Source organism: Narcine bancroftii, chromosome 7, assembly GCF_036971445.1.
Source record: "Narcine bancroftii isolate sNarBan1 chromosome 7, sNarBan1.hap1, whole genome shotgun sequence".
Lineage (NCBI taxonomy): Eukaryota > Metazoa > Chordata > Chondrichthyes > Torpediniformes > Narcinidae > Narcine > Narcine bancroftii.
The window spans coordinates 93,443,116-93,469,411 of NC_091475.1; the positions used below are offsets into that span (position 1 = coordinate 93,443,116).

The 26,296-nt window shown below is 44.1% G+C and overlaps 1 protein-coding gene across 4 annotated transcripts in view; it reads right to left on the reverse strand.

The window, feature by feature from the left end:
- The window catches only part of LOC138739120 (palmitoyl-protein thioesterase ABHD10, mitochondrial-like), a 68,483-nt gene extending 43,186 nt beyond the window's left edge, over positions 1 to 25,297 (reverse strand). The window contains exons 1-4 of one of the 4 annotated variants that reach the window (XM_069890617.1): positions 25,113 to 25,193; positions 19,222 to 19,389; positions 7,222 to 7,402; positions 3,863 to 3,974 (exon numbers count right to left, since the gene is read on the reverse strand). In XM_069890617.1, coding sequence (XP_069746718.1) covers positions 3,863 to 3,974; positions 7,222 to 7,402; positions 19,222 to 19,264 — 336 coding nt within the window. In that variant the 5' untranslated portion in view covers positions 19,265 to 19,389; positions 25,113 to 25,193. Of the gene's footprint in view, positions 1 to 3,862; positions 3,975 to 7,221; positions 7,403 to 19,221; positions 19,390 to 25,112 lie in introns of all 4 variants that reach the window. The other 3 variants (XM_069890619.1, XM_069890616.1, XM_069890618.1) reach the window with 3 other exon arrangements.
- Between the last annotated feature and the right edge of the window lie 999 nt (positions 25,298 to 26,296).

A 26,296-nucleotide genomic window follows, 5' to 3' on the forward strand; every position in this document is an offset into this window, starting at 1 on the left:
GTGAACCTGCAGAAAGTGACTGGTCCAGACTGGATGCTAGGATGTGCCCCAAGCATTCCTGCTGTTACATGATTAAGTTTAAACTGGTCTAGAAAGGGAATGAGATCCAAGTATTAGTAATACAGAGATGAGAATTGAACAAAAAGCCAGATGGGCAAGGAAGATGGACTGAAGGCATGGGTTGGTACATGGACTGGGATACTGTAGCCATAAAAGAAAATGGCCGAGAGGGGCAGGACTGGCAGCACAATGTTCCAGGGTACAGATGCTACAGATGAGATAGAAGTGCAAGTAAGAGTAGAGGGAGATTAGCATTTTTATTAGCGAGGACATCAATGTACCAATTAGAGAAGATATTCTTGGGGTTCATCCAGCCAGGCCATAGTGGATGACCACTTTGGGGCCTCTCAGTAGTCAGTTGGAATTAGAGAAGCATCAACCTCTCTCCCGACGTCACTGTGTCCCACTCTATTGATGATGTCCTTGCACAGGGATCCACCGAGGAGATGGTGGCACAGGCCCTCGGCTCTCTCATTTTGGGCCTCTGTGACTGGGGCTGGGCCATCAACTGGGAGGAGGTCTAGGGTTCCAGTCAGTCTGTCCTCTTCCTGGGTATCCAGTGGCACTAAGAGCAGAGAGATATCCCAGAGATTGCAGAACATTAAATTCTCAGTACTGCAGTACCCACCAGCAAGTCTGAAACAAAGTTTTGTTGGCTTTCTGGGCTACTGGCGCCAGCACATTCCCCACCTTATTATGCTGCTGCGCCCACTCTATGCAGTCTCCAGGAAGAAGGCCACCTTCCACTGGGGGCCTGAATAGCAGCTTGCTTTTAACACCGCAAAGCAGGATGTTGAATGTGTGCTCCTGCTAGCCCCCCCACCAGACCAGAGTCCCATTTGAACTCCAAGTCTCTATCATCACCAGTGGAGCCTTTGGCAGAAAATCAATAGCTGCAGAGTTCCACTCGGCTTCTGGACTGAGTCCTTTCCCCAACCTGTCTCCTGCTACACCCCCTTCGAGCATCAGCTCCTGGCATGCTATTTAGCCCTGCTTCCCACTAAACACCAGATGGTTAAAGAGATGGTCATCCTCTGACCTCACCACCCCATCATGGACTGGATAAAGTCCGCCGATGCCTCTCAGAGGGATGGGTGCATACAACACTCCTCCATTCTAAAATGGTGCTGGTACGTTACTGATTTGGTGCAACCAGGGCCAAAATGAGTTGGCAGACTCCATGAGCAGGTGATATCCCTTCCCACTAGCCAGGAAATACTGCCCGAGCTTCTCCCAGTTCCCTCTTCTCCAGTAGCCTGGGGTCAGCCCTTCAATTTCCTCTCAGACCAGGAACAACACCACGTCTGGTTCACCGATGGCTCCAGCCACTGGAATAATGGCAGCCAACTCTGGCAAGCAGCATCCATACAGCCAGCAACAGGTAAGACTGTATTTCTTGAAGGGCCGGTTGGGGGGGTGGGGGGGAATTCCAGCCAGCTTGCTGAATTGGCTGCCATCGCCTTAGCCATCAGATCCAGCACTGGCCTGGTACATATTTACACTGATTCCTGGGCCGTGGCTAATGGGATGGCAGTCTGGATGCCCCGGTGGCACGAAACAGGCTGAAAAATTCACAACTGCCCACTTTAAGGGCAGCAACATTGGCAGTGCATCGGGAACAGGCCGGCCATCACACCATCACTGTCAACCATGTGGAAGCCCACACAAATAAGCACACGGCGGAAGCCATCCACGATTCTGCATTGGACAGGCTGCCCAAATTTGCAGAGCCTCCACCTCCATTACAACTGTGATGCTCTGGCCACCTGGGCTCACCACAAAAGTAGCCACATAGGTTCCAATACTGCCCTCTGAGTGGAGGGTTTAGGGATGGCCCTCACCCGGAACCAGGCACACAGTGGTTGGCAACTGCCCCATTTGCAAGCAGGTCAAACCGTGGAGGTGGCCAACTGGGACACTGGAAGTGCACACCACTAACCTTCAGTTTTCTCCCCTCCCTCACTACCCCCCCCCCCCCCACCCCATTGAGGCACCTCTGTGATAGCAGGAGATGGACTATTCAAGTCCGCAGAACTCCTACAAACCACTGCTTGTCTGTCTGGTCCTGTATCTGTGTTTGCTTTTTAATCCCTTGCTTCCCTCCCATTGTATTATTGCATTGCTTATCTATTTGTTTTAACAATCACCACTTTTGATTAGTGGGAAATTCCATGTCCATGTCCATAATTGCTTTTTCCCTCTTTAAAATACCTTATTACAATGCCACACCAGATTCCTCCCTCCCATTCTAAAACCCGTCATGGGGTGAGGACTTCTGGAGCCATTGTTTAAACTAATTTGAAAGCTGTCAGCCCAGCTCATCCTGGCTATCCTCACAAGGGATTACACAGAGGTACTTGTGGCCCCTGTCAACAGACCCAAACAGGCATGGCATCCCGGGAGCCCAACAACAACCCAAGAAGAAGGGGGACTTCAGGTACACCCTGGATGCATGCCTGCCAATCTGCCCCCTGCCTCACCATAAGATAGGGTGGAAAGGTGCATCTGGGCTCTGTACTTTGGGTGATACCCAGCTGCAAGGGCAAAACTATGCCAGATTGAGGCTCGACACCTAGTGGATGCCTGCTCTCAAGAAGTAAAGGTGCTCACATTTGCCAGCTAAGCAGGGAAAACCAGGCTCCTGAGTTGGCAACCTTCCCCCTAACAGTAGGGAGTGGCTCCCACAGCACTCCACTCCATTGGGACCCAGCAACTGCTTTTGGTTGAGGGGGAACTTGGGCATTACCATTGACCACCGCTACGTGCCTCCTCCAACACTCAGAGTGCATGTCCTTCTCCTGTGCCCATGTTTCCTGTCCAGTTTAATGTGACTTTCGAAGGGGTGGAGTGTTACATAGACTGTAACCATCTCCTGTTATGTCTGAAGCCACATCCAGCTGTCCATCAGCATTGTGGCAATGCCCAACTTCTCCAGCCTGCCAATGAGGTGTGAGTGCTCCAGCCAGAGCACACACTCCCATTGGCCAGCCCTGTAAGGGAAGTTATAAACTGCAGCACCTCATTTTTACTTTCTCTTTGCCATGTGGTTACAGGTAAGGGACTAGCAACCCCTTAAGCTAACCAGGGTATTGCTGTAGACACAACTGATATTGGTATTGTAGCTATGCTACAAATTATCATGGGTATGAGAGCATTATACCCCTGTAGGTAGTCCATGTGTTGGCTACCCTCCGTAGTCAGAATCCCCTTTCCCTACGGATGTATTCTGGGGTCAGAAGACAGTTGCATTCTCCCCTTTGCATTGTGCTGTTAATTGCTTCTGATCTGCCACTGTGTTCCTGGGGTTGCCAACCTGTTTGTTTGTGTTAATAAATCCTTTAGTTAGTTATCCATTCCCTGTTTCTCGACTCATTTCATTCTGAACCCCGAGCTAATCTCAACTCAACATTATCAACTGCAACTAAATTGAAGTGAAAATAACCATTTTTCTTATAGAGAGAATGATGATTAAGAAATAAAGCTGGAGATGCATCACATTTGCAAATAACATGCTACTACAAAACTATGTTAAAGGTTAGCTACTTTTGTGGACAAGGGTATTGAATGATGTACAGCAGAATTTTTTTGAATAATCAGTGAAGTCACTTCATAAGAAATGGCTTTGACCCCTTTATAACTTTTGCAATATAGCTTTCCAAAAGTACAAGAGGAGTTTGAAGCTGTAATTCTCATTTTTCCACTTTGACTACATTTGTGCTTTACAGTTAAAATAAATTATAAATACTTCTGATCTTATTGAAAAGCAAATCGGTGCCCAATATTTTGGCTCTAAAAGTCTTACTTGTGGTCCTTCTGTGAGCTCATCAAGTACAGATAAAACATCCTTCTTCCACTGGCCTATTGAACACTCACTGAAGTTTCCACCGGATGTGCCACATCCTGTATAATCAAACCTTATAGAGGAAAAAACAGATACTTTAAGACATGCATCTGAAACAGCCAACTTTTGTCATAATTACAGAAATATCAAAAATGTGCATTATTCCAATTGTATGCTACCTTTAGAATACATTGTAAAAAATCAAACTGCAAATGCTGGAAATTTGAAATTGGAAATGGTAACTGTCAGCAGGTCAGGCAGGATCTAATGTAAGGTGAATGGTCTTTAATCTGACATGTTAATTGTTTCTCCTTAGATTAGATTAGTTTGATTATTCAAATTATGGCTAATTTTCTGATTTTAAAAACATTTATGAAACATTGACACCTTTGCACAAATCTGCACATCTGAACAAGTGTCTCAGATTAATCTGCCAATTAAGATTCCTGTAGTAAACCAGTTCATTACATACAAAGCAGATGTCCAGAGACCTATAGATTAAATAGCTTAATGTTGCAAAATCAAGAATAAATATTCAATTATTAAAATAGAATATGAAAAATAATCTATAATAAATGAATAATCATTCATAATATAGGGGTCAATCTTCATCAAATTGAATCCTTTCAAGGAGTAATGTGAAGACTAGACAAGGATCAAGTACATTTAGATTTTTCAAGGGACTGGGATATGTATGAAATTACAGCAAGATGGTTTTAAAATAGAACACAATGAGTAGAAGTTAAATGATGTAATTCAGATTAGCAGACTGGAAAGAGCAGTTCTATATTATACAAATGACGTGAAGATTTTGAAAGTTGTACAAGTAGAGGTCCACAAACTTTCTAAAACATTGTTTTAGTCTTCAGTGGAATAATGCATACAATTCTGGTCATCAAAAGCATGATTATACTTAAGATTGTACAGCGGAGATTCACCAGGATGTTGACTAGGATAGAATATTTCAGTAATGAGGACAGATTGAAAAATGTAGTGTTTTCCTTGGAGCAGAGGAAGCAGAAAGGATACTTAATAGAGGTGTAAAAATTATGAATATAGATAGGTATAACAGTAAGAAACTTTTCCCTGTGATAATGGAGAGAACATTGTTTAGGGTAAAGAATAAGGTTTTGAAGAAATCTGAGGGATGACCAAGTACTGGTAAAAGGAATTACTTGATGGTTGGCATAGATGTGGTGAGCTTAAGGGCCTATTTCTGTTCTGTATAACTCTATAGTAGAGGTTCCCAAACTCTTTTGGGCTGCTGCCCCTTTGATCTCCAGGCCACATCCCAAGCGCCCACCCCCATACAATGGTGCCGGTGGGGGGGGTTTGGTGGTGCCAAGAGGGGGGAATAGTGGCACCAGTACAACATGGCAGCAACCGAGACCAGCTCTCACAAGAATGCCTTGTTGCTGTTTATGTTGCTCACTACTGTCACCCTGCACTGGGGCAGAAAATTTACAGCCCTGGCCACTTCATTAAACTTTTCAGTAGAGTGAATAATAATGAGACTGAAGGTTTGGACTGCCCACTTTTCACTCACCATCCCCTGACTGCCCCCTTTTCTCTCACTGCCCCCTTGGATCTTTCCACTGCCCACAGGGGAGTAGCAGCACCTACTTTGGGAATCACTGTAACATTAGCTTCACATAGGGTGGTACTGGATGTTGGCAGTTAGTTGTTACAACAGTTCAGCAGTAAATTGATTAATGAATTTAAGGAAATGTAATCACACAGGCAATGCTCATTATGGTGGAAAGTGTATGTAAAATAGTTAAGCAGAGAATTGCATGGAAGTATGGGCCAAAAAGAAAAAAAAGGAGCAAAAGAAATGTTTGGATGCGAAAGGGGAAAGTAGAAGAGCAGGGTCAGAATAATTAAAAAAAAAAGAAAAATTGTTTAACTTCCCTGAGATTAAAAGAACAAACTATATCACAAAAGTTGTAACAATTATCTTGTAATAATGCATATATTTTTAAAAAAATGATACTGGCCTATTTTCTAAAAAGGGAGTTAAAGCACAGTTTTTACAAAACAAAACAGATGAATGTGTGATTGAGGAGCTGGTGCAGGGTATAAAGATTCAGGTTCTTGGATCATTAAGATACCTTCTTGTTCCTTTACAAGAAAAACAAGCTGCATCTTAAATGGAAGGAGACCAATACCCTGGCATGAAATGTGTCATTTTGGATGGTTTAAATTAGATTGGCAGGAGGGTGGGGCCCAGAGCTGAGATGAGACACAAGAAGCTGGAGGAAAATACTGGTCAATGAGAGCAAGTTCACGTTCAAAATATTGGTAACTGGTTATATATAGTTAAAATAAAATTTGCTGTGACATCAGCTCTGCCGCTGGTGTGGACCCACAGAGAGTGGGGAGAGGAGACACAACACTCCTTCGCAAGTTCTACCACACAATCCAACAACTGACAGCTCTATAAAGACTCTAAGTGGCCTGTTAAAGGAGCCACGGAGTCTGCGCCCAAGATGGTGGTGCCTTTATTTTTCAGCAACCTTGAGGGACTGCAGACTGCAGGGAAGAAGAGGACTGGTACAGTGCACCAGAAAACAGGGAGACGCCCTACCCCCCATCCTCCATACCATTTGAGATGCAGAAGAGACGACTCAATAAGACGGTAACCATAGGAGCAGTGAGAGGTTCTGCAGCTGAAGAACACACAGGCTATTGGTGACTTGAGGTGAGGAACCTACACAGACAACAGGCAACTGCAGTCAAAGGACTCACATCATGCTGCGGACTGCTGAAGAGGTACAAGGCATCAGAATGCAAGAGGGTGCCAAGGGCAAAGGTGGCTTCCTGATTGTGTTGGAGGTTTGATATGGAACTCGGGTTGCCAATGGTTTGGACTGACGTCTGTGAGGCTGCAGTGGCTGTGGGAGTGCTGGAGGCAAATCAATGGACACTCAGTGACTCTGGGGGAAACTCTCTCTTGATTCTCTTTTTACAGACTGTGAAGGCCACCAGGCAATTTCTGCTGATGGTGAATCTTTGTCTGCCTTACAGCAGACTAATATCACTTTTGTGTAATATTACACCTGATTTATTACATGACCATAGAGGAATCTTGGAAAAAAATCCTTTTGATAGTGTCTTGTAAGTGGGGTATACAAGAGAACCTGTCTTCCTCACATAAAAATGTTGTGCACCTCTTGAATGGAGGAGAAATTATAATTACACAAGGCAAGTTGAGATCAACTAAACAATCATTTGGACACAAGTCCAACATCAGGAAATGTTGCATTTATAGAAGTGTAATAAATATTACAGAAGATTCCTGTCAACTTGTCAGATTGTACCTTATAAATGAATGCCCAAGTGACTTGCAGAATTCCTCAAGGCCCAATGCTTTTTCTGTCTTCATGGAAGATGCAAAACCAGGCAAGAAAATAACTCCTGGATTTCTTCCTTTTATTCGCTTGTATGCTAATTTAGGTAGATCAGGACGATTTAAGTATTGGCTTGATAGCTTTCGGCACCCTGGAACAGAAAATCATGAATCAACATTAGTCGCATTAAACTAAAAACAAAATTGGTCAAGTTTGTTGGCCAACAACCAATGTTAATAGGTGATCAATTTTTTAAACATATTTAGTGCTCTTTAAATATGGCATTATCAATGTTATTCCTATTTTGTTATTAATATTTCTTTTTTTTTTTTGCTTTGCTTTTGCTTGCATTCTAGCCTCCTCCTTTCATCTTTGAAACATTGCTTTAATTTTCTATCTTTGCCTGCTCTAAACTCTAACCACATCTAAAATCAATTCAAATTTACACCACTGAAGGAGAAATGGCTATTCTAGTTATAGGTAACAGTGTAGAGTAGCAAAATGGACAATGATAACCTGAGGTTCATGTCAGGATGAGGTCAAGATTCAAATAGTCAGTGTAAAAAAAAAAAAAGACAAAATGTAATGCAAGTATAATTAATGACAATAAGTACAAATAAACATTGTAGCCATTTATTCATTAATTTGGAACAAAACAGGCTAATTAACCCATTAATACAGTGGTTCTCAACCTTTTCCTTCCACTCACATTCCACTTTAAGCAATCCCTATGCCATCAGTGCTCTGTGATTAGTAAGGGATTGCTTAAGGTGGTATGCGAGTGGGAAGGGAAGGTTGAGAATCACTGTTCGAGATTGAATTGTTACTGAAATATTTGGCTTGAAAAAAAATTGACATTGGCCCTTTTCCTTTGGAGTTATGAAACCGTGCATGTAACGAGTCAATTAGGTATGATTAAAACAGTGCTTTTCAAACTTTTTCTTTCCACCCACTGCATTAAGACCATGTCAGCACCACGAACAGCATCATTGAGTTATACAGCATACAAACAGGCCCTTTACTCCAATTCATCATTGCCAACCAAGATACCAACCTGAGCTCATACCATTTAGCAGAATTTGAATTGTATCCCTTTAAGCTTTACCCCAGTGGTTCTCAACCTGTTTCTTTCCACTCACATACCTAACTACCCACGTCACCACTTTCAGGGAACTACGTCTTGTACCCCTAAGTCTCCCTGATCTACAACACTCTCCAAGGCCCTAATTGCTGCACACGTCCAGCTCTGGTTCAGAAGACCAAAATCACACTTGCTTTAAATATATTGCCATTCCTTCCCAATTGATGTAGATCCTTTTATAATTTCAATCTTCTTCATTATTGACTATACCATCAAAGTTGGTGCCATCTGTAATGTTGTGCCACCAACATTCCCATCCAAATTATTACCATATACAACAAGCAAAAGGAGACCAAGCAGACCTTTGCAACATTCAATGGGGGACAGGCCTCCAAAATGAAAAACAAACCTCAACATATCACTTTACTCCAACCAGTTCTTCCTGTAATGTGGTGACCAGACTGCATACAATACTCAAGTGCAGTTTCACCAATATTTTGCACAGCTGCACCACAATGGCCAACTGTTGTACTCAATTCCTTACCCTCTGAAAGCAAGCATACTAAATGTCTTCTTCACTACCCCATCAATCTGTGCCACTACCTTCAAAAGGCAAGTCCCCAAGCTCATCAAATAACAGTTCCATCCCTCTTATTCAGACAAAGAATTGTTGGAGGAATTAGACAGGTCATACATCATGCATAGGTAGAAATGGTCAGTCAATGTTGCAAGTCTGGACTATTTGACAAGACTAGTGGGAAATATATTACTGTATAAAGAGGGAAAATGCTAGGGGAGCACCCAAGGTGATAGCACAGAAGGTGTGAGAGGCGGAGAGACAATTGGGAGTAAGAAACCATTTGGGGTGGGGGAGAAAATGGGGGGAAAGAGGGGAAAATGCATCCCATTTCCTCTGGTCCAGACTCAACATTTTGACTGACCATTTTTACCCATAGCTATGGAGGTCCAGCAGAAATTCTTTGTCTGCTCAAGATTCCAACATCTGAAGCTTTTACATTTCCTATTTCATTGTAAATGATTCACTCTTGCATGCTCAGCAGACCACTCCCACCTTCCATTCCCCTCTCCCCCACCCCCCCCCCCCCCCCACCATACCAAAGGTAATTTACAGTTCCCTATTAACCTGTGGGTAGATACTTGAGATGGAGAAGGAAACCATATCAGCTGAGGAAATCTCTGTAGTCACAGGATTTAAAAAATGAGTAAACTCAACATCAACAGCACCTGCACTTGGGATTTACCCCAGGTCATTGGAGGAGCACTAACTACTGAGCTGTTGACATTCATCACAGAAAAAGATAGAAAAGCTATGGAAGAGATCCAAAAAGAAATAGTTAACAGCAACAAATCATGTGGAATGAGACAGGAGAAATGGAAAATGGAAAAGGCAGAAAAATTAAACAAATATTTTACATCTGAAGTCATAATGAAGACACAGAAAACCTGGAAACAGAACAGATATGGTCACGTAGGAGACTAAAGATGCTGAAGACTGAATCAAATTACTTTTTTAGGCCCCCATTATCCTCTGAAACAAATTGATGTTAGTGTAAAAACAATGATTGATGCAATTAATGAAATTAAAATCCATCAACTGCCATCCCCATGTTTTGAAAGGGGTGACATGAAGACGGTTGCTAATCTGGTTAACATCTTCTAAATTTCCATGCATTCTTACACTGATCCTGGAAGGTGACAAATAAAACCCCTCTAATTAAGGAATTATGAAAAGAGAAAAGAGGGAAAATATTTGCAGAAGCCAGAAATATAAACCATAAAATTGAAAATTCTGGAAATATCAAACCAGGCTACACCTTTGGGAAGAGAACTGAGCTGATGCTTCAGATTGAAATCATTCACTCGTCCCTCTTCCCATCTAGCATACTGTATTTGGTGTTCATGATACATGTCCCTCCTCTGTAATATAGAAACCAAATGTAGATTGGTGATTGCTTTATAAAGCACCTGCATTCTGTCTACAGGGGCAATCCTAAGATTTTCATTGCTTGTGGTTTAATCTTCCATCCCCTACTATATGTGGTAAACAACTGTTATGTATAATTGTCTGGTCAGGCACATCTATTGGCTGATTATATCTGTGGCCCCTCCTCACAGGCTCCTGTATAAAGGTAGCTCTTCCACAGCCCCCTCCTCAATGCAGGACAGTCGACAGTATGGATGGGCTGTTATTTTTAAGTGATTAAAAGGCTATTAGTTTCTCAACAACAGTCTTTCAAGTAATTGATGGTGCATCAATTTTATTCACTTAGTTTATATATATATATATATATATATATAAAATGGAGCAGATCCTGAAGCCAGAAAAGCTGGAGATCAACCCTCAATCGCCTGAGGCATCCATCAAGTTCGAGTTCTGGCTGCGATGTTTTGAAGCATTCCTGCAGGCTTCCTCCACTATCGTGCGATCAGAGACCAATAAGTTACAAGTGCTGCACCCCCGGGTCAGCACCCTGGTGTATTCCATGATCAGGGATGCTGCATCGAACCAGGAAGCCATGGACATACTCAAAGGACAGTACCTACGCAAGATCAATGCCGTCTATGTCAGACACTTTCTAGTGACCCGCAAACAACAACCCGGTGAATCCAACACCAATATCTTCAGGCCCTGCAAGCACTTGGCAGGGCCTGTGAATGCAAGGCCATGTCCACCGTGGAGTACACAGACGACTTGATCTGGGATGCCTACGTCTAAATGAGACTCTTGGAACAAGGGGAGCTCAGTCTGCGAAGAGCAGTCGAGTTGGCAGGTTCGCTGGAGGTGGCTCTTCGAGTTGGCCAACTTGACCAACAATGCAGCCGCCTTGTGGTTACCCCAGGCACTACCATCATGGCACGTGCCGCCACCCCTTCGCTCCGCTAGCAACTCAACCATGGCAGCAGTGCTCTGTGACCATCTCCCATCACTCTCGTCCGGCTCCGGTGGCGACCCGACCACAGCCTTGGTGCTACGGGAGCACCCAAAGTGTTTCTTTTGTGGCTGAACAAGCATCAGAGGAAATGCTGCCCAGCGAAGGATTCAATTTTATTCAGCTGGAGGAAGAATGGCTTCTATGCCAAAGCGTGCAAGTCGAAACCTCTTCCTAGCATGCCGCGTGCAGATTGTGGGGGCCACCGTCCTGGATACTGTCATCACCGGGGGCCAGCAGCGCCATGTGCAATCCGTGGGGGCTGCCATCTTGGGGACCCAGCAATGCCATGTGAAAGCCATGGAGGCTGTCATCTTGGGTGCCATCGTCTGAATCCAGCAGCGCCGCGTACAGGGCCTGGGGGCCGCCATCTTGGACACCACTGTCTTCCACAGCAGCAGTTGCAGCAACCCCACACTGGCCTCCATCACACTTGACCAGGACAGTCCACATCAACTCACCAGGTCGATGATGGATATTCAGGTAAACAGCCATGAGATGAGTTGCTTATTCGTTAGTGGGAGCGTGGAGAGCTTTATACACCCGGAGACAGTGCGGCGCCTTTCCTTTATGGTATTGCTGGTGAACCAGAAGGTCTCTTTGCCATCCAAGTCAATGGATGTCCAAGGCTTCTGTGTAGTGACTCTAATGGTGTGGGGTCCTAAATATTAAGACTTTAGGCTGATGGTTATGCTGTAGCTCTGTGCTGCTGTGCTATAGGAACTAGTTTTTCAGTGTTACCTTAGCGTCACAATGAAAAGTGTGACAATGGATTTCATTGGGCCCCATCCACACCTCACTGTGTATAACTGGCCATTTTGAACCAACCACCGCGCACTACCCCCCTACCCCGACCGCAATCCCCTACACACACGGCCAACAGCCCAACCACTAACTACGCATGACCTGTGGGCTCTCCACACTTAAAATTTCTTCCCCCCCCCCCCCATTGTTATTCGTCAACCTCACTCCTGACTGTAAACCCATTGCCACTAAAAGTAGGTGGTACAGTGCCAGGGACAAGGCCTTCATCTAGACAGAGGTGCAGTGCTTACTCAAGGAGGGGATTATTGAAACTAGCACCAGCCCCGAGACAGCGCAGGTAGTGGTAGTATGGAATGGGGAAAAGAACAGGATGGTCATTGATTACAGTCAAACCATCAACAGGTACATGCAATGGATGCATAACCACCCCCTCACGCATGGCTGACATGGTCAACCAAATTGCCAGGTATCGTGTCTTTTTGAACATTGACCTGAAGTCCGCATACCACCAGCTCCATATCAGCCCAGAGGACTGCCAATATACAGCATTTAAAGTGGATGGCCACCTCTACCACCTCCTGCGGGTCCCCTTCAATGTCACCAATGGTGTCTTGGTCTTCCAGCAAAAGATGAACCAAATGCTAGATCAGTATGAGTTGTGGGCTGCTTCCCCATGCTTCAATTAATGTCACCATCTGTGGCCACAATCTGCAGGACCATGATGCCAATCTCCAGAAATTTCTCAAAACAGCCAAGCTCCTTAACCCTACATATAATAAGACCAAGACCGTGTTTCACACAACCTGTTTGGCCATCCTTGGCTGTGTCGTGGAGAATGGAGCCATTTGCCTGGACCCTGACCGCATATGGCCGCTCCTGGAACTTCTCCTTCCACACAGCCTCAAGGTCCTGAAGAAGTTCCTTGGGTTCTTTTCCTATTGTGATCAATGGGTCCCCAATTAGGTGGATAAGACCCGCCCCCTCATCAAATCCACATCCTTCCCTCTGACGGCATAGACTCATGCAGCCTTCAACAGCATTAAAGCACATATCACCAAGGCCACAATGCATGCTGTGGATGAATCCACCCCATTTCGGATGGAAAGTGATGTGTCAGACTTTGCCCTGGCAGTCACCCTTAACCAGGCAGGCAGGCTAGTCGCATTTTTTTTTCACGTACCCTGCAGGGCCCTGAGATTCTACACTCCTTGGTCAAGAAAGAGGCGTAAACCATTGTCAAGGCAGTGCAGCACAGGTGCCATTACCTGGCCGGTAAGAGATTCACCCTGCTGACTGTTCAAAGCACAGATGTGTTCATGTTTAACAATCAGCAGTGCATAAAATCAAAAATGACAAAATACTGAGGTGGAGGATTGAACTGTCCACCTACAATTATGATATCTTGTATCAGCTGGGAAACTTAATGAGCCGCCAGATGCCCTGTCCCACAGGACCTGTGCCAGTGCACAGTTGCAAAATCTCCACAATGATCTCTGTCACCCTGGAGTTAACAGGTTTTTTCATTTTGTCAAAGCACACAACCTGCCGTACTCCATCAATGAGATCAGGTCTATGACAAAGAACTGCCAGATCTGCACTGAGTGCAAGCCTCCCTTCTACTGGCCAGACAAGGCACAATTAATTAAAGCCACCTGTCCCTTTGAGCGATTCAGTGTCTATTCTAAAGGACCCCTGCCCTCCACTGACTACAATATGTATTTTCTTAACACAATGGATGAATACTCCCGTTTTCCATTTGTCATTTCCCACTCGGACATGATTCCTGCCACAGTCATCAAGGCCCTGTGCAGCCTCTTCACTCTGTTTGGCTTCCCCAGTCATATCCACAGTCACCAGGGGCCTTCCTTCATGAGTGATGAGCTGTGCCAGTACCTGTTGGCTAGGGCCACGAGCAGAACCACTAGTTACAACCTCCGGAGTAATGGGCAAGTGGAGAGGGAGAATGCTATGGTTTGGAAGGCAGTCCTCTTAGCCTTGCAGTCTAATGGCCTCCTGATCTCATGCTGGCAAGAGGTCCTCCCGGAAGCACTCCTCTCTAATAGGTCCCTGCTATGTATGGCCACAAATGCCACACTGCATGAGCGTATGTTTTCCTTTCCCAGGAAATCTACGACAGGGACCACACTACTGGTATGGCTGACGTCCCCGGGGCCCGTCCTACTCAGGAAGCATGTGAGAAGCCACAAGTCTGACCCCCTAGTCGAAAGGGTCCACCTCCTCCATGCCACTCCCAATATGCCTATGTGGGATACCCTGATGGAGACGAAGACACTGTCCCTGACAGGGACTTGGCTCCCTCAGGGGCCCTGGAGACCACTGGTGATCATCCCACACCCCCTTCCCTCTCTGTTGAACACACATGAACCTGACCCCTTGTACCCTACCTCTGCCGTGAGGGAGGTTACACCAGACTCATTGGCGCCTACCCACCAGCACAACACTGATGAGTATGTATGGACATCCAAGACCGTCCAGAATCCCACTGCTGCTACAACCAATACTATGACGGTCCCACCTGAAAGACTGAACTTGTGACTTTGAATTGTAACCTTATAAGTTTCACTTCACTCCACTGGACTCTTTCTAAAAACAAGGGGTGAATGTGGTAAACCACTGTTATGTTTAATTGTCTGGTCAGGCACATCTATTGGCCGATTGTATCTGTGGCCCCTCCCCACAGGCTCCTGTATATAGGTGACTGTTCTGCAGCCCTTTTCTCAGTGCAGGACAGTCAAACAGTATGGATGGGCCATTGTTCTAAAGTAAATAAAAGCCTGTTGGTTTCTCAACAACAGTCTTTTGAGTAATTGATGGTGCATTAGTATGATCATCAGTCTGTGGATCTCTTGTACCATGACAACAAGGTCCAATGCAAATGCAATGAACGACACATCTCCTATCTGGGCACCATGCAGTCTATTGCACTTCATTCTCATTTCTGTATGTATCAGTTATCCATTGGTGATTTTAGCTCTGCTTGTTTGATCCCCCCGCTTTCTAGCTTTCTATTTATTTATTTTCTTCTGCGGGTGGAGGGCATGACCAACCTGACCTGTGGGGTACATTCTCCCATTCTGCACTCTTTTGTCTACATTCTTTCATCTGTCTCTGTGTGATACTGGCAAAATGAGGAGCATGTGACTATAAGTGACTATAAGCCAACCCTGTATGTCAGCAACAATGATGCCTCCCTTCCTGACGGATGGAATTCCTTCTACACATGGTTCGATGAGAAAAACAATGTGATACCAAAGAAAGCCTCATCTCCCCATGGAGAATCCGCACCCTGCATAGCTCAGTGGTGAACTGAAACAAAGCAGTAAGACCAGAAAACATACCTGGTTGGGTGCTGAAGGGTTGTGTGGCCCAGCTGATGGAGGAGCTAACAGACATCTTCAACATCCCACTGTAGCAAAGGATTCAAGGCAACTACCGTTGCCCAAGCGAATGATGGTAACTGAACTAAATGACTACTGCCCAGTGGTACCTCTACGATCATGAAGTGCTTTGAGCAAATGCAAAAGGAATGTATCAAATTGTACATTCCAGCAACATTGAACCCATTTCAAAGCAGTCCACAGATGAGATGCTATAGCCTTGACCCTCCACTCTGTCCTGACCCACCAACAGAACAATGCCTCATACACTAGCTGTTGTTCATTGACTTCAGCTTGTCATTCAACATGATTATACCTCAGAGGTTGGTGGATAAACTGTTCTGACTGGGACTCCATCCCTGCAATTGGATTCTGTATTTGAGTGAAAGACCACAGTCAGTCTGCATTAATAGTAAATTCCATCATGTTAAGCACTTGTGTACCTCAGGGCTGTGTGCTCAGCCATGACTGTTCATGCTACCAACTCACAACTTCAATTCAAACAGAATAATCAAATTTGCAGATGATACAACAGTAGTTGGCCTCTGGCAACAATAATGAGTTTGCTTACAGAGGTAGGTTTGAAGGCTTGTAGAATGCAGACAAGACAAAGGAGATGATTGTGAACTTCAGGAGGACAAAGATCAATCATTCTTCATTACACATAAAAGACTCATGGAGAGTGGAGAACACAAAGTTCCTTGGTGAGCATGTAAAGGACAACCCACGCTGGACCCACAAGATTCAAGATTGCTTTATTGTCATGTAATAAACAGATGTAATATTACACAAAATTGCCTTTAGTTTGTCATAAGACAGAGATTTGCCATCAGCAGTAATGACCCAGCACCCCTTACAATCAGAGAAAGAGAAGCAAAAGAGAGTCCCTTCAGAGTCACTGAGTGTTCATGGATTTGCCTCAGGCACTCCTGCAGCCTCATAGACATCAGTCCAAACCAATGGCAACCCGAGCTCCAGATCCAAACCTCCTACTCAATTAGGAAGCCTTCAGCTGCCTTGGTGCCCTCTGGTATTCCAGTTCCAATACTTGATACCCCTTCAGCCAGTCTCAAGCCAGTCTCCAGTACACAGCAGCCTAGTGTGAGTTATTTGACTGCAGTTACCAACAGCCTCAGCCTGCATGGCTTCATCACCGCAAGTCACCAATAGCCTGCTGACTGTGTGTCCTTCAACTGCAGAGCCCCTCACTGGACCGGCGCCATGGTCACCGTCCTGTACGGTCATTTCCTCTGCTTCTCTACCTTCTCATTAGTCAGGAAGGTGCAGCAGTGCCTACACTTCCTCAGGAAGTTGAGGAGGGTAAGGCTACTGGTCCTGTCTTGACAATATTTTATTTGAGAACAATTGAGGGTATCCTGTCTGGCTGTATCATTGTGTGGGATGGTAGCTGCAAATTATCGCTTCAGAAATTGATACAGAGGATCATTGAAATTGCCAAGAAGATCACTGGTGTCTCCCTTTCCTCTATTGACATTTACTGGGAGCATAACTCAAATAGGGCTGAAAGAATTATAGAAGACGTTTTCCAACCAGCACACAGTATTTTTGACCCACTACATGAAGGAGGTACAGGAGCATCAAAATCAGGGCTGCCAGGCTGGAAATAGCTTCTTCCCTCTGGCTGCGAGATTGATGAACAGCATCTTGTGACCAAGTAAATCATCCCAAAATATTTATATATTTATTTTAATTAAAATGTGATTATTATATACTGTGTATTGTGTTTGTATGTGTGCGCACTGTGGTCCAGTGAAACATGTTTCATCAGGTTGTATATGCAGAGTCAGATTATAATAAACTTGAATTACATAAAATGCTCTGCATGGTCTAACCCAGTGGCTCTCAACCTTTTCCTTCCCAATCGTTTTAAGTATTCCCTATGCCATAGATCAGGGGTGTCAAACTCAAATTCACGGAGGGCCAAAATTAAAAACTTGGACTAAGTCGAGGGCCGAACTAAATATTTATTGAAAATTTTCAACAACATCTGCATGTTTTCTTTTCTTTCAACATATGTAATGTTAAACTTTTTCTTATTAAAATAAATGTTTAATAATAGTTTTGGATAAACTCTTCCCAGAAGCATTAACAAATGAGAAAAAAAAATATTCAATAAATAATATTTCTCTATAGAGGATTTGTCAAATGTTGCTAGTGTGCTGTCGAATAGTAAAATCTGAGGGCTATTGAGAATGTGGGAGAATAACATGATTCCTGAAACAATCAAATGGGTGACTGATTATGGGCATGAACTCTAGCAGGGTTATTTGTCATGCCCTTTTTCCATTGGTACAGATATCCTTTGATTTACACACTTTTCAAGTTTTATGCCTAATGAGCTTGTATCCAGGTGCAGGACCATTTTTAACCAGGAATATATTTATCACTGTGACATGAAACTATTGGAAGATCGTTTTATCCTGAGATTAAAGTTCATAATCCTTACTCAGGCCTGTGTGCGGGAGGGCGGGGTTTGAGGGCGATCGGGTTGGACAACGACAGTGCGGGGGCATCGGCTCTCGCTGCAGGGCACCAATGGCACAGGGACGCGAGTGGAAAGAAAAAGGTTGAGAACTATTGTATTGTGGTAACTCCACATCTGATTAGGTTAATTGTTAGGCAAGTGGTCAGAGAAGGACCCCCCCCACCCCAAAAAAGGCTTAAATCACAGGAACAAAATAAGCTTCCGTCTCACTGCTCCCAATCTTACACACAGTCCTAATGTGGAATGTGGGGTCGCAGCTCCACGTTCACCCGAGTTCAGGTGCTGTCTGTGTGGAGTTTGTACGCTCTCCCCTTGTCTTGGACCAACAGGTCGGTCGCCTGACGAAGGCACCCGAACCCCCCGTTGAAACACCGGCGTTCGGGGCAGTGGAGGAATTGGCTGAGAAGAGTGCGTTGCTCCCACCCCCCTCCCATGTTTGGAGAGGGATTAAACTGCGATCTCACGGCGCCGGGGTCGTCTCCAACAAAAGGAGTGGGAGGCAGGGTCCACCGCGCACGGAGCGAGGGGGAAGGCATCGCCAACGAGACATTCAGTCCGGCATCGCCGCTGAAGCGCAGACCCAGCGAGGATGGTCCCCAACTCCAGCCGCGTCTGTGTGTCCGGGAGCCAGGCGGGCTGAGTGCGGCGCTCCGATCCCCGGGATTCGGGACTCTGAGATCCCTCCACACCTCCGGCGTCTTCATTTTCACCTTCAGTGTGCATGCGCTATACTGGCGCGGCAGCCAGCGGGCCAACTCTAATATATATTTAATATGATCTTGCGGGCCAAATACAATTATATTGCGGGCCAAATTTGGCCCGCGGGCCAGAGTTTGACATGTGTGCCATAGATGCTCCATGATTAGTAAGGGTTTAAGGTGGTATGTAGGTGGAAAGAAAAAAAGTTTGAAAACCACTGTTTTAATCGTCCCTAATTGACTCATTATATGCACGGTTTCATATCTTCAAAGGAAATGGGCCAGTGACAATTTTTCTCAAGCAAAATATTTCAGTAATAATTGGGTCTAGAGCAGTCATTCTAACCCTTCCCTTCCCACTCACATACCATCTTAAGCAATCCCTTATTAATCACAGGGCTCCGATGACATAGGGATTACTTAAAGTGGTATGTGAGTGGAAAGAAAAAAGGTTGAAAACCATTGATCTAACCAATGTTTTATACAACTGTATCATGATGTCCCAACTCTAATCATCACTTTGTTGGCATATGAAGACAATTTTTTTCATTTGCTTATTTCGCTACCTTACCATCTTTGTCATCATTTTTAGTTGCATCCCAGAGACTGCACATTGATGGAACTTCTGAAGCCACTGTGCCAGAGACTCGGTTTCAATCTTGTCCTTGGGACGCTGTGTGAAGTTTGTAGATTCTCCCTGTGACTGTGCGGGGTTCTTCGAGGTGCGATTTTTTTTTTCCTCCAACATCCCAAAAGACAAGCAGTCAGAAGGTTAATTGTCCACTGTAAATTACCCCTAGTACATAGATGAATTGTTGAATCTGGGAGAAAGTTGATGGAATGTAGGGAGAGTGAGATTAATGTATGACTTAACACCAGTGGTGGTTAATGGGCGACCCAGACTGATAGGCCTAAGGATTTGTTCCTGTGTCGTATGATGATGATTCATTTTCTTGTCATTGTACCGGTAAACCACCACTGAAATACAATCAGCATCAACTGGGTTAAAAAATAGTGCTCCAGGTATATCCATTACCATAAAACATGTGCAATTCAAACCAACAACAAACGATTCTACAATGAACTGTTTAAAAAGTACTCATTTTACAATCTGTGCAGGACTACTCCGCGCCGTGATTCAGAGTTCAGCATAGTCACAGCTTCATTTAAAAAAAATGCTTCTCTTGAGCCCACTGGGACGTGATCCAAGGCTCCTGTAGCATCTGCCCGATGGGAGAAGAGGGAATAGTCTGTGATTTGAGTATGTTGCATCTTTGATAATGTTTCTCACCCTGCACAGACATTTTTCCCTATAGATGTTTTCGATGGAAGGCATTGGATTCCAACAATCCATCGGGCAGTTTTCACTACCCGGTGGAGTGCCTTGCGATCTTGTGCAATACCTTTCCCATACCACACCGAAATACCATATGTTCTCAATTGTGCATCTTTACAAATCCAACAGGATCCTGGGATAGAGGTTTATCTTTCTCATGCTCCTAAAAAAAAATAAAGACACCATTGTGCTTTTTTAAAATCAGAACTGAAGAATTCAAGGACGAAGAAAGATCTTCAGAGATATGGATGCCAAGTATTTAAAGCTTGGTAAACGTTCCACCACCTTTCAATTGATGTATATCGGGTCATGGATGTGGCTTCTGGCACGCTGGAAGTCCATGATGATCTCCTTGGCCTTCTGAGTATTGAGTGCCAAATTGTTATCAGTACACCACAAGGCCAAAAGCTGAACCTTGTCCCTATAGGCCGTTTCATTGTCCCCTTTAATCATGCCTACCACTGTGGTGTCATCTGCAAACTTGATTATTACATTTGTACTATATATATCAGTGATTCTCAACCTTTTTACTTTCCACTCGCATCCCACTTTAAGTATTCCCTATGCCATCGGTGCTCTGTAATTAGTAAGGGATTGCTTAAGGTGGGATGTGAGTGGGAAGGGAAGGATGAGAACTGCTGCTCTAGACCCAATTGTTACTGAAATATTTTGCTTGAGAAAAATTGTCACTGGCCTAGTTCCTTTGGAGTTATGAAACTGTGCACATAATGAATCAATGAGGGACGATTAAAACAGTGGTTCTCAAACTTTTTCTTTCCACCCACATCCCACCTTAAGCAATCCCTTACTAATCACAGACCACCTACATACCACCTTAAACCCTTACTAAAACCCTGTCATGGAGCATCTATGGCATAGGGAATACTTAAAACGATTGGGAAGGAAAAGGTTGAGAGCCACTGGGTTAGACCATGCAGAGCATTTTATGTAATTCAAGTTTATTATAATCTGACTCTGCATATACAACCTGATGAAACAATGTTTCACTGGACCACAGTGCGCACACATACAAACACAATACACAGTATATAATAATCACATTTTAATTAAAATAAATATATAAATATTTTGGGATGATTTACTTGGTCACAAGATGCTGTTCATCAATCTCGCAGCCAGAGGGAAGAAGCTATTTCCAGCCTGGCAGCCCTGATTTTGATGCTCCTGTACCTCCTTCATGTAGTGGGTCAAAAATACTGTGTGCTGGTTGGAAAACGTCTTCTATAATTCTTTCAGCCCTATTTGAGTTATGCTCCCAGTAAATGTCAATAGAGGAAAGGGAGACACCAGTGATCTTCTTGGCAATTTCAATGATCCTCTGTATCAATTTCTGAAGCGATAATTTGCAGCTACCATCCCACACAATGATACAGCCAGACAGGATACCCTCAATTGTTCTCAAATAAAATATTGTCAAGACAGGACCAGTAGCCTTACCCTCCTCAACTTCCTGAGGAAGTGTAGGCACTGCTGCACCTTCCTGACTAATGAGAAGGTAGAGAAGCAGAGGAAATGACCGTACAGGACGGTGACCATGGCGCCGGTCCAGTGAGGGGCTCTGCAGTTGAAGGACACACAGTCAGCAGGCTATTGGTGACTTGCGGTGATGAAGCCATGCAGGCTGAGGCTGTTGGTAACTGCAGTCAAATAACTCACACTAGGCTGCTGTGTACTGGAGACTGGCTTGAGACTGGCTGAAGGGGTATCAAGTATTGGAACTGGAATACCAGAGGGCACCAAGGCAGCTGAAGGCTTCCTAATTGAGTAGGAGGTTTGGATCTGGAGCTCGGGTTGCCATTGGTTTGGACTGATGTCTATGAGGCTGCAGGAGTGCCAGAGGTAAATAAGGAATACAAAAGGGTGCTCAACACACCACCCTGAGGCACGCTGGTATTCAAGGTAAGAATGAAAGAGAAAATATTGCTCAGGTTAGCAGCATGAGGTTTATTAGTTAGGTATTCCAAAATCCAATTACAAAGGGATGGGCTGATATCATGCAGACGAAGTTTGATTATCAGCTTAGAGGGTTCAACAGCGTTGAAAGCAGAGTTATAGTCAATGAATAGCCTAATAAAGGAGTTAGAGCTGTTCAAATGAGTCAAAGCAGAGGTAAGCACTGTTGAAATGGCATCCTCGGTTGACCTTAGTATGATAGGTGAATTGATGAGAATCCGTAGTGGCAGGAGGCAAACAGGATTTCAGATGAGATAAGGCCATCCTCTCAAAACACTTTGTGATGATGGGAGTGAGGGCAATTGGATGGTAATCATTTAGGCTCAGAGTGGTAGAGCGCTTCGGCACAGGCATGATGGTAGCAATCTTAAAGCTTTTTGGAACAACTGCCTGGGCTAGGGATAGATTGAAAATGTCCATAAAAACCCTCGCCAACTATTCTGCATAGAGTCTAAGCACACGACTAGGTATGTCATCTGGACTAACTGCCTTTTGTATATTCACCCCTACTCAGGCTGGCCCATATATCAATGATGGAGATTGAGAGAGGTATTTCATCAGATTAAAAGATCCACCTTGATTTTCTCAGTTAAAGCGAGCATAAAAATAGTTAAGATCCTCAAAGAATTTTAAGGAGTCACAACTAAAAGGAGGCGCAATACCAGATGATTTATAATCTGTGATCATCTATATGCCCTGCCATATGCGCTGAGGGTCCAAGGAAATGAAATGCTCTTTGATCTTTTGTTTATAAACTTGTTTAGCCTGAGAGATTCCCCTCCTTAAGTTGGTCCTGGCTAATCCATAAGTCTCCTGGACACCAAATCTGAAGGCTAAATCTATGTCTTTGAGCAAATGACGAAACTCATGGTTTTTGGTTTGCAAATATTTTTATTTTCTTCTGTGATATCACTCTATCCACACACCTGTTGATATATTCAAGAACTGAATCGATTTCAACCTAAGAATCTGCTGTAGCATGAGCAGGAAACACACTCCAGTTGGTATGTTGGAAATGTTGCTGAAGAACAAAGTCAGCACCTCCAGCCAGATCTTAGCAGTTGTGGGTTCTACCTGTTTGATGACTGGTCTGTACTTGGGGACCACAGACAATGAGAAATGGTCAGACTGACTCAAGTGAGGGAGGGGTAGTGGTTTTGTAAGGATCAACTGCATTTGTACAAACCTGGTCTAAGGTTTTATTACCCCTCGTATTACATGTTACATTTTGATGGAATCTTGGAAGTGCAGTGCGTAAGTTACAGTGATTAAAGTCTCCACCCACAATAAAGGCTCCTTCTGGATGTAATGTCTGCAACTTGCTGATAGCAGCTTTTCATGGCTGCTTTAGCATTCACATCCAGAAGTATATAAACTGCTACAGCAATGATAAACACAAATTCTTTTGTAGATAAAAAGACCTGCACTAAATGATCAGGTACTCCAGATCTGTAATGAGTGTCAGCAATGATAGAATTAGTGCACCATAGTCAATTTACATGGAAGAAACTTGACCTCCATAAAGTAGTGATGTTTACGTCTGATGGACCATCAGTAATGTTGGCCAGAGTTAACGGCGTTGCAGCAAGACATTCCACACTTAGTTCAGGAACACTGTAGCACACTGTGAAGATCTGAGGATGTGTAATGTATGAAAGTCAACTTAATAAAATAAACTGAAACTTTGATGTGAACAATCTATAGTGTATTCTCGATCTACAGTTAAAAAGATGAAGAGCCCTCTGAAAATGAAGCTATTGGTTTCAAACCACTGAATTAAGTCATATGGTTATCTAGATACTGCATTGCAGGCAATAATTTTTAAAAAATTGATGCACTCATCACATACTTTGACGAAAATAAGTCAAATGACCCTGTGGCTACATAACTGTCACAAGAAATTGATAAATGTCACATACAAAGTTGCTTTACAGGTTTTAAGTGATGTCTTTGAAGAAATGGCTATCCAAGATTCTGCAAAAGATTGGCCTGACACCAATTAATTCACCTCATTTTGCATGAGGCAAAATTAACAAGAAAGCACTCTCTGGGTGACAAAGTTAAAGTTTTGCAAAGGTAACAATGTGAAGAAAACATCACAGTAGATACAATTTCTCTGTTGACTTTTATCAACCATCTTTGTGTTCATTTAGAATGAAAGGTTTCCCGAAGATGAGGTACAAGTATGGTCAGCATTTGATTTCTCCTCAATTGCAGATTGTGACTTCACATTTGAAGTCTAAAATATCATAACTTTCTAGATGAAAATAGACAGTTAGTGTGTGAACGACCAACGATGAGATGTCGGACATTCTTCAGACTGGTAAAATCATGCAAATTCTATCTAAAATAAAAACTAAGAGACTCATTTAAGGACTGGTACTTGTGCACTTTATTGATTTTCTTTTTGTTCTCTCTGTTTTGCACAGTTTTTTTTTTACATTTGTTATCGGTTTACAGTTGTTTGTTTACATGTTTACACTGTGCAGTTTTTTTTGCACTTCCAATTAGTGGTAAGGAAAAAGGAATCTCAGGGTTTTACCCTTACAATAAATCTGCATCAGAGATCTGAAAATTAAAAGAGGTTAACCAAGAAGGAAAACAGGTAACTTTAAGGCAATCGTTTTATTGGTGAATGGTCTCGTTTTATTTTGTACAACTTTCCCAAGCAAAGTCAATGCTGTCTTCCACAGTGCAACCATGTGAGGTCTGGTGGGTGTAAAGGCTGGGGTGGGATCTGGTGGTTGTAAAGGCTGGGGTGGGATCTGGTGGGTGTAAAGGCTGGGGTGGGATCTGGTGGGTGTAAAGGCTGGGGTGGGATCTGGTGGGTGTAAAGGCTGGGGTGGGATCTGGTGGGTGTAAAGGCTGGGGTGGGGTTGGGGTGGGGGGGGGGTGAACAGCAGGCTAACAAACGTTCAAGGGACACTGCCAGTCATCACCAGAAAACACATTTCAAGAGGGATGAGAGCACCCACAGGAAAAAAAAGAGCCACAACGCTGCAAACCCAGCACTAAATTACTGCTCCAGCTCAAGAAGCCTCCTGGGGGTGGGGGGGTTAGTATTGTAGCGCGAACAACCTGCAACTGTCGGCATAAACCCCCCCCCCCTCAAATTAGCACACAATCCTGAAGAAGGACGTTGAGCAACTTACCAACACTGAGAGCCCACCGCGGGGCGGCGCTTCTCACGTTGGCCTGGCCCAGCAACCGACAGCACGCGGCGGCGGCCGCCATGATACGGCGGCGTCGAGGGGTGGCAGCCACTGAATATTCATGACGTCGACATGCTAATGAGCTGGCCTGGTGGGGGGGACATTAATATTCATCACAGACGGATCCGTTGAATGCGCGATCACCCTCACATCCGGGTTTGCTTTGACCCGGATATCAAATGAGGGGAAATGATCCTGAAGGAAAGGGGCGACCCTGAAAGGCAGGTTGATTAATTCTGTCTGACCCGCCGGCTCCCGTTTCAGGAATTCCCGATGAGGGTGAAAATGTGAGGGTTTATGCTCGTCGGTGATGGAACTCGAGGGATGTGGAACATTTGATGGGAAGAGAATGTATACGAGTAAGCAGGTCATCTTATAGCTGTGGAAAACTTTGGTATTCACTCTTCTCGCCAGCATCTAGCATTCCACATCAAATTTTACCTGCTAAATGTTGAAGCCTATTTATATTTCCTTGCACTAACACTAATGTAACTCCAGATTTTGTGCCTTTCACGTTTTGCAATTTAATTTAGTTCTCTTTGGTACTGACCCATTGTGCACGCCCCTTGAATCCAAGAAACAACCACTCACTTCACTCCTCATCCTGTTAATCATTTGGTCAGCTTTTGATTTCTCCTAGGATATATACATAGGAAGTAGGAACAGGAGTAGGCCAAAAATGGCCCATCGAGCCTGCTCCGCCATTCAATAAGATCATGGCTGATCTAATTTATGACCTAACTCCACCTACCTGCCTTCACCCCATATCCCCTAATTCCTCTATCATGTAAAAATTTATCTAACCGAATTTTAAATATGTCTAATGAAGCAACCTCAACCATTTCCCTGGATAGAGAATTCCAAACATTCACTACTCTCTGGGAAAAACTATTTTTCCTCATCTCTGTCCTAAATCTACTCCCCCGAATCTTGAGACTGTGCCCTCTCGTTTTAGTTTCCCCGGCCAGCTCAAAAAACCTTCCTACATCTATCCTATCCATACCCTTCATAATCCAATATGTTTCTATAAGATCTCCTCTCATTCTTCTGAACTCGAGCGAATACAATCCTAGATGATTTAATCTTTCATCATAAATCACCCCTTCATCCCAGGGATCAACCTA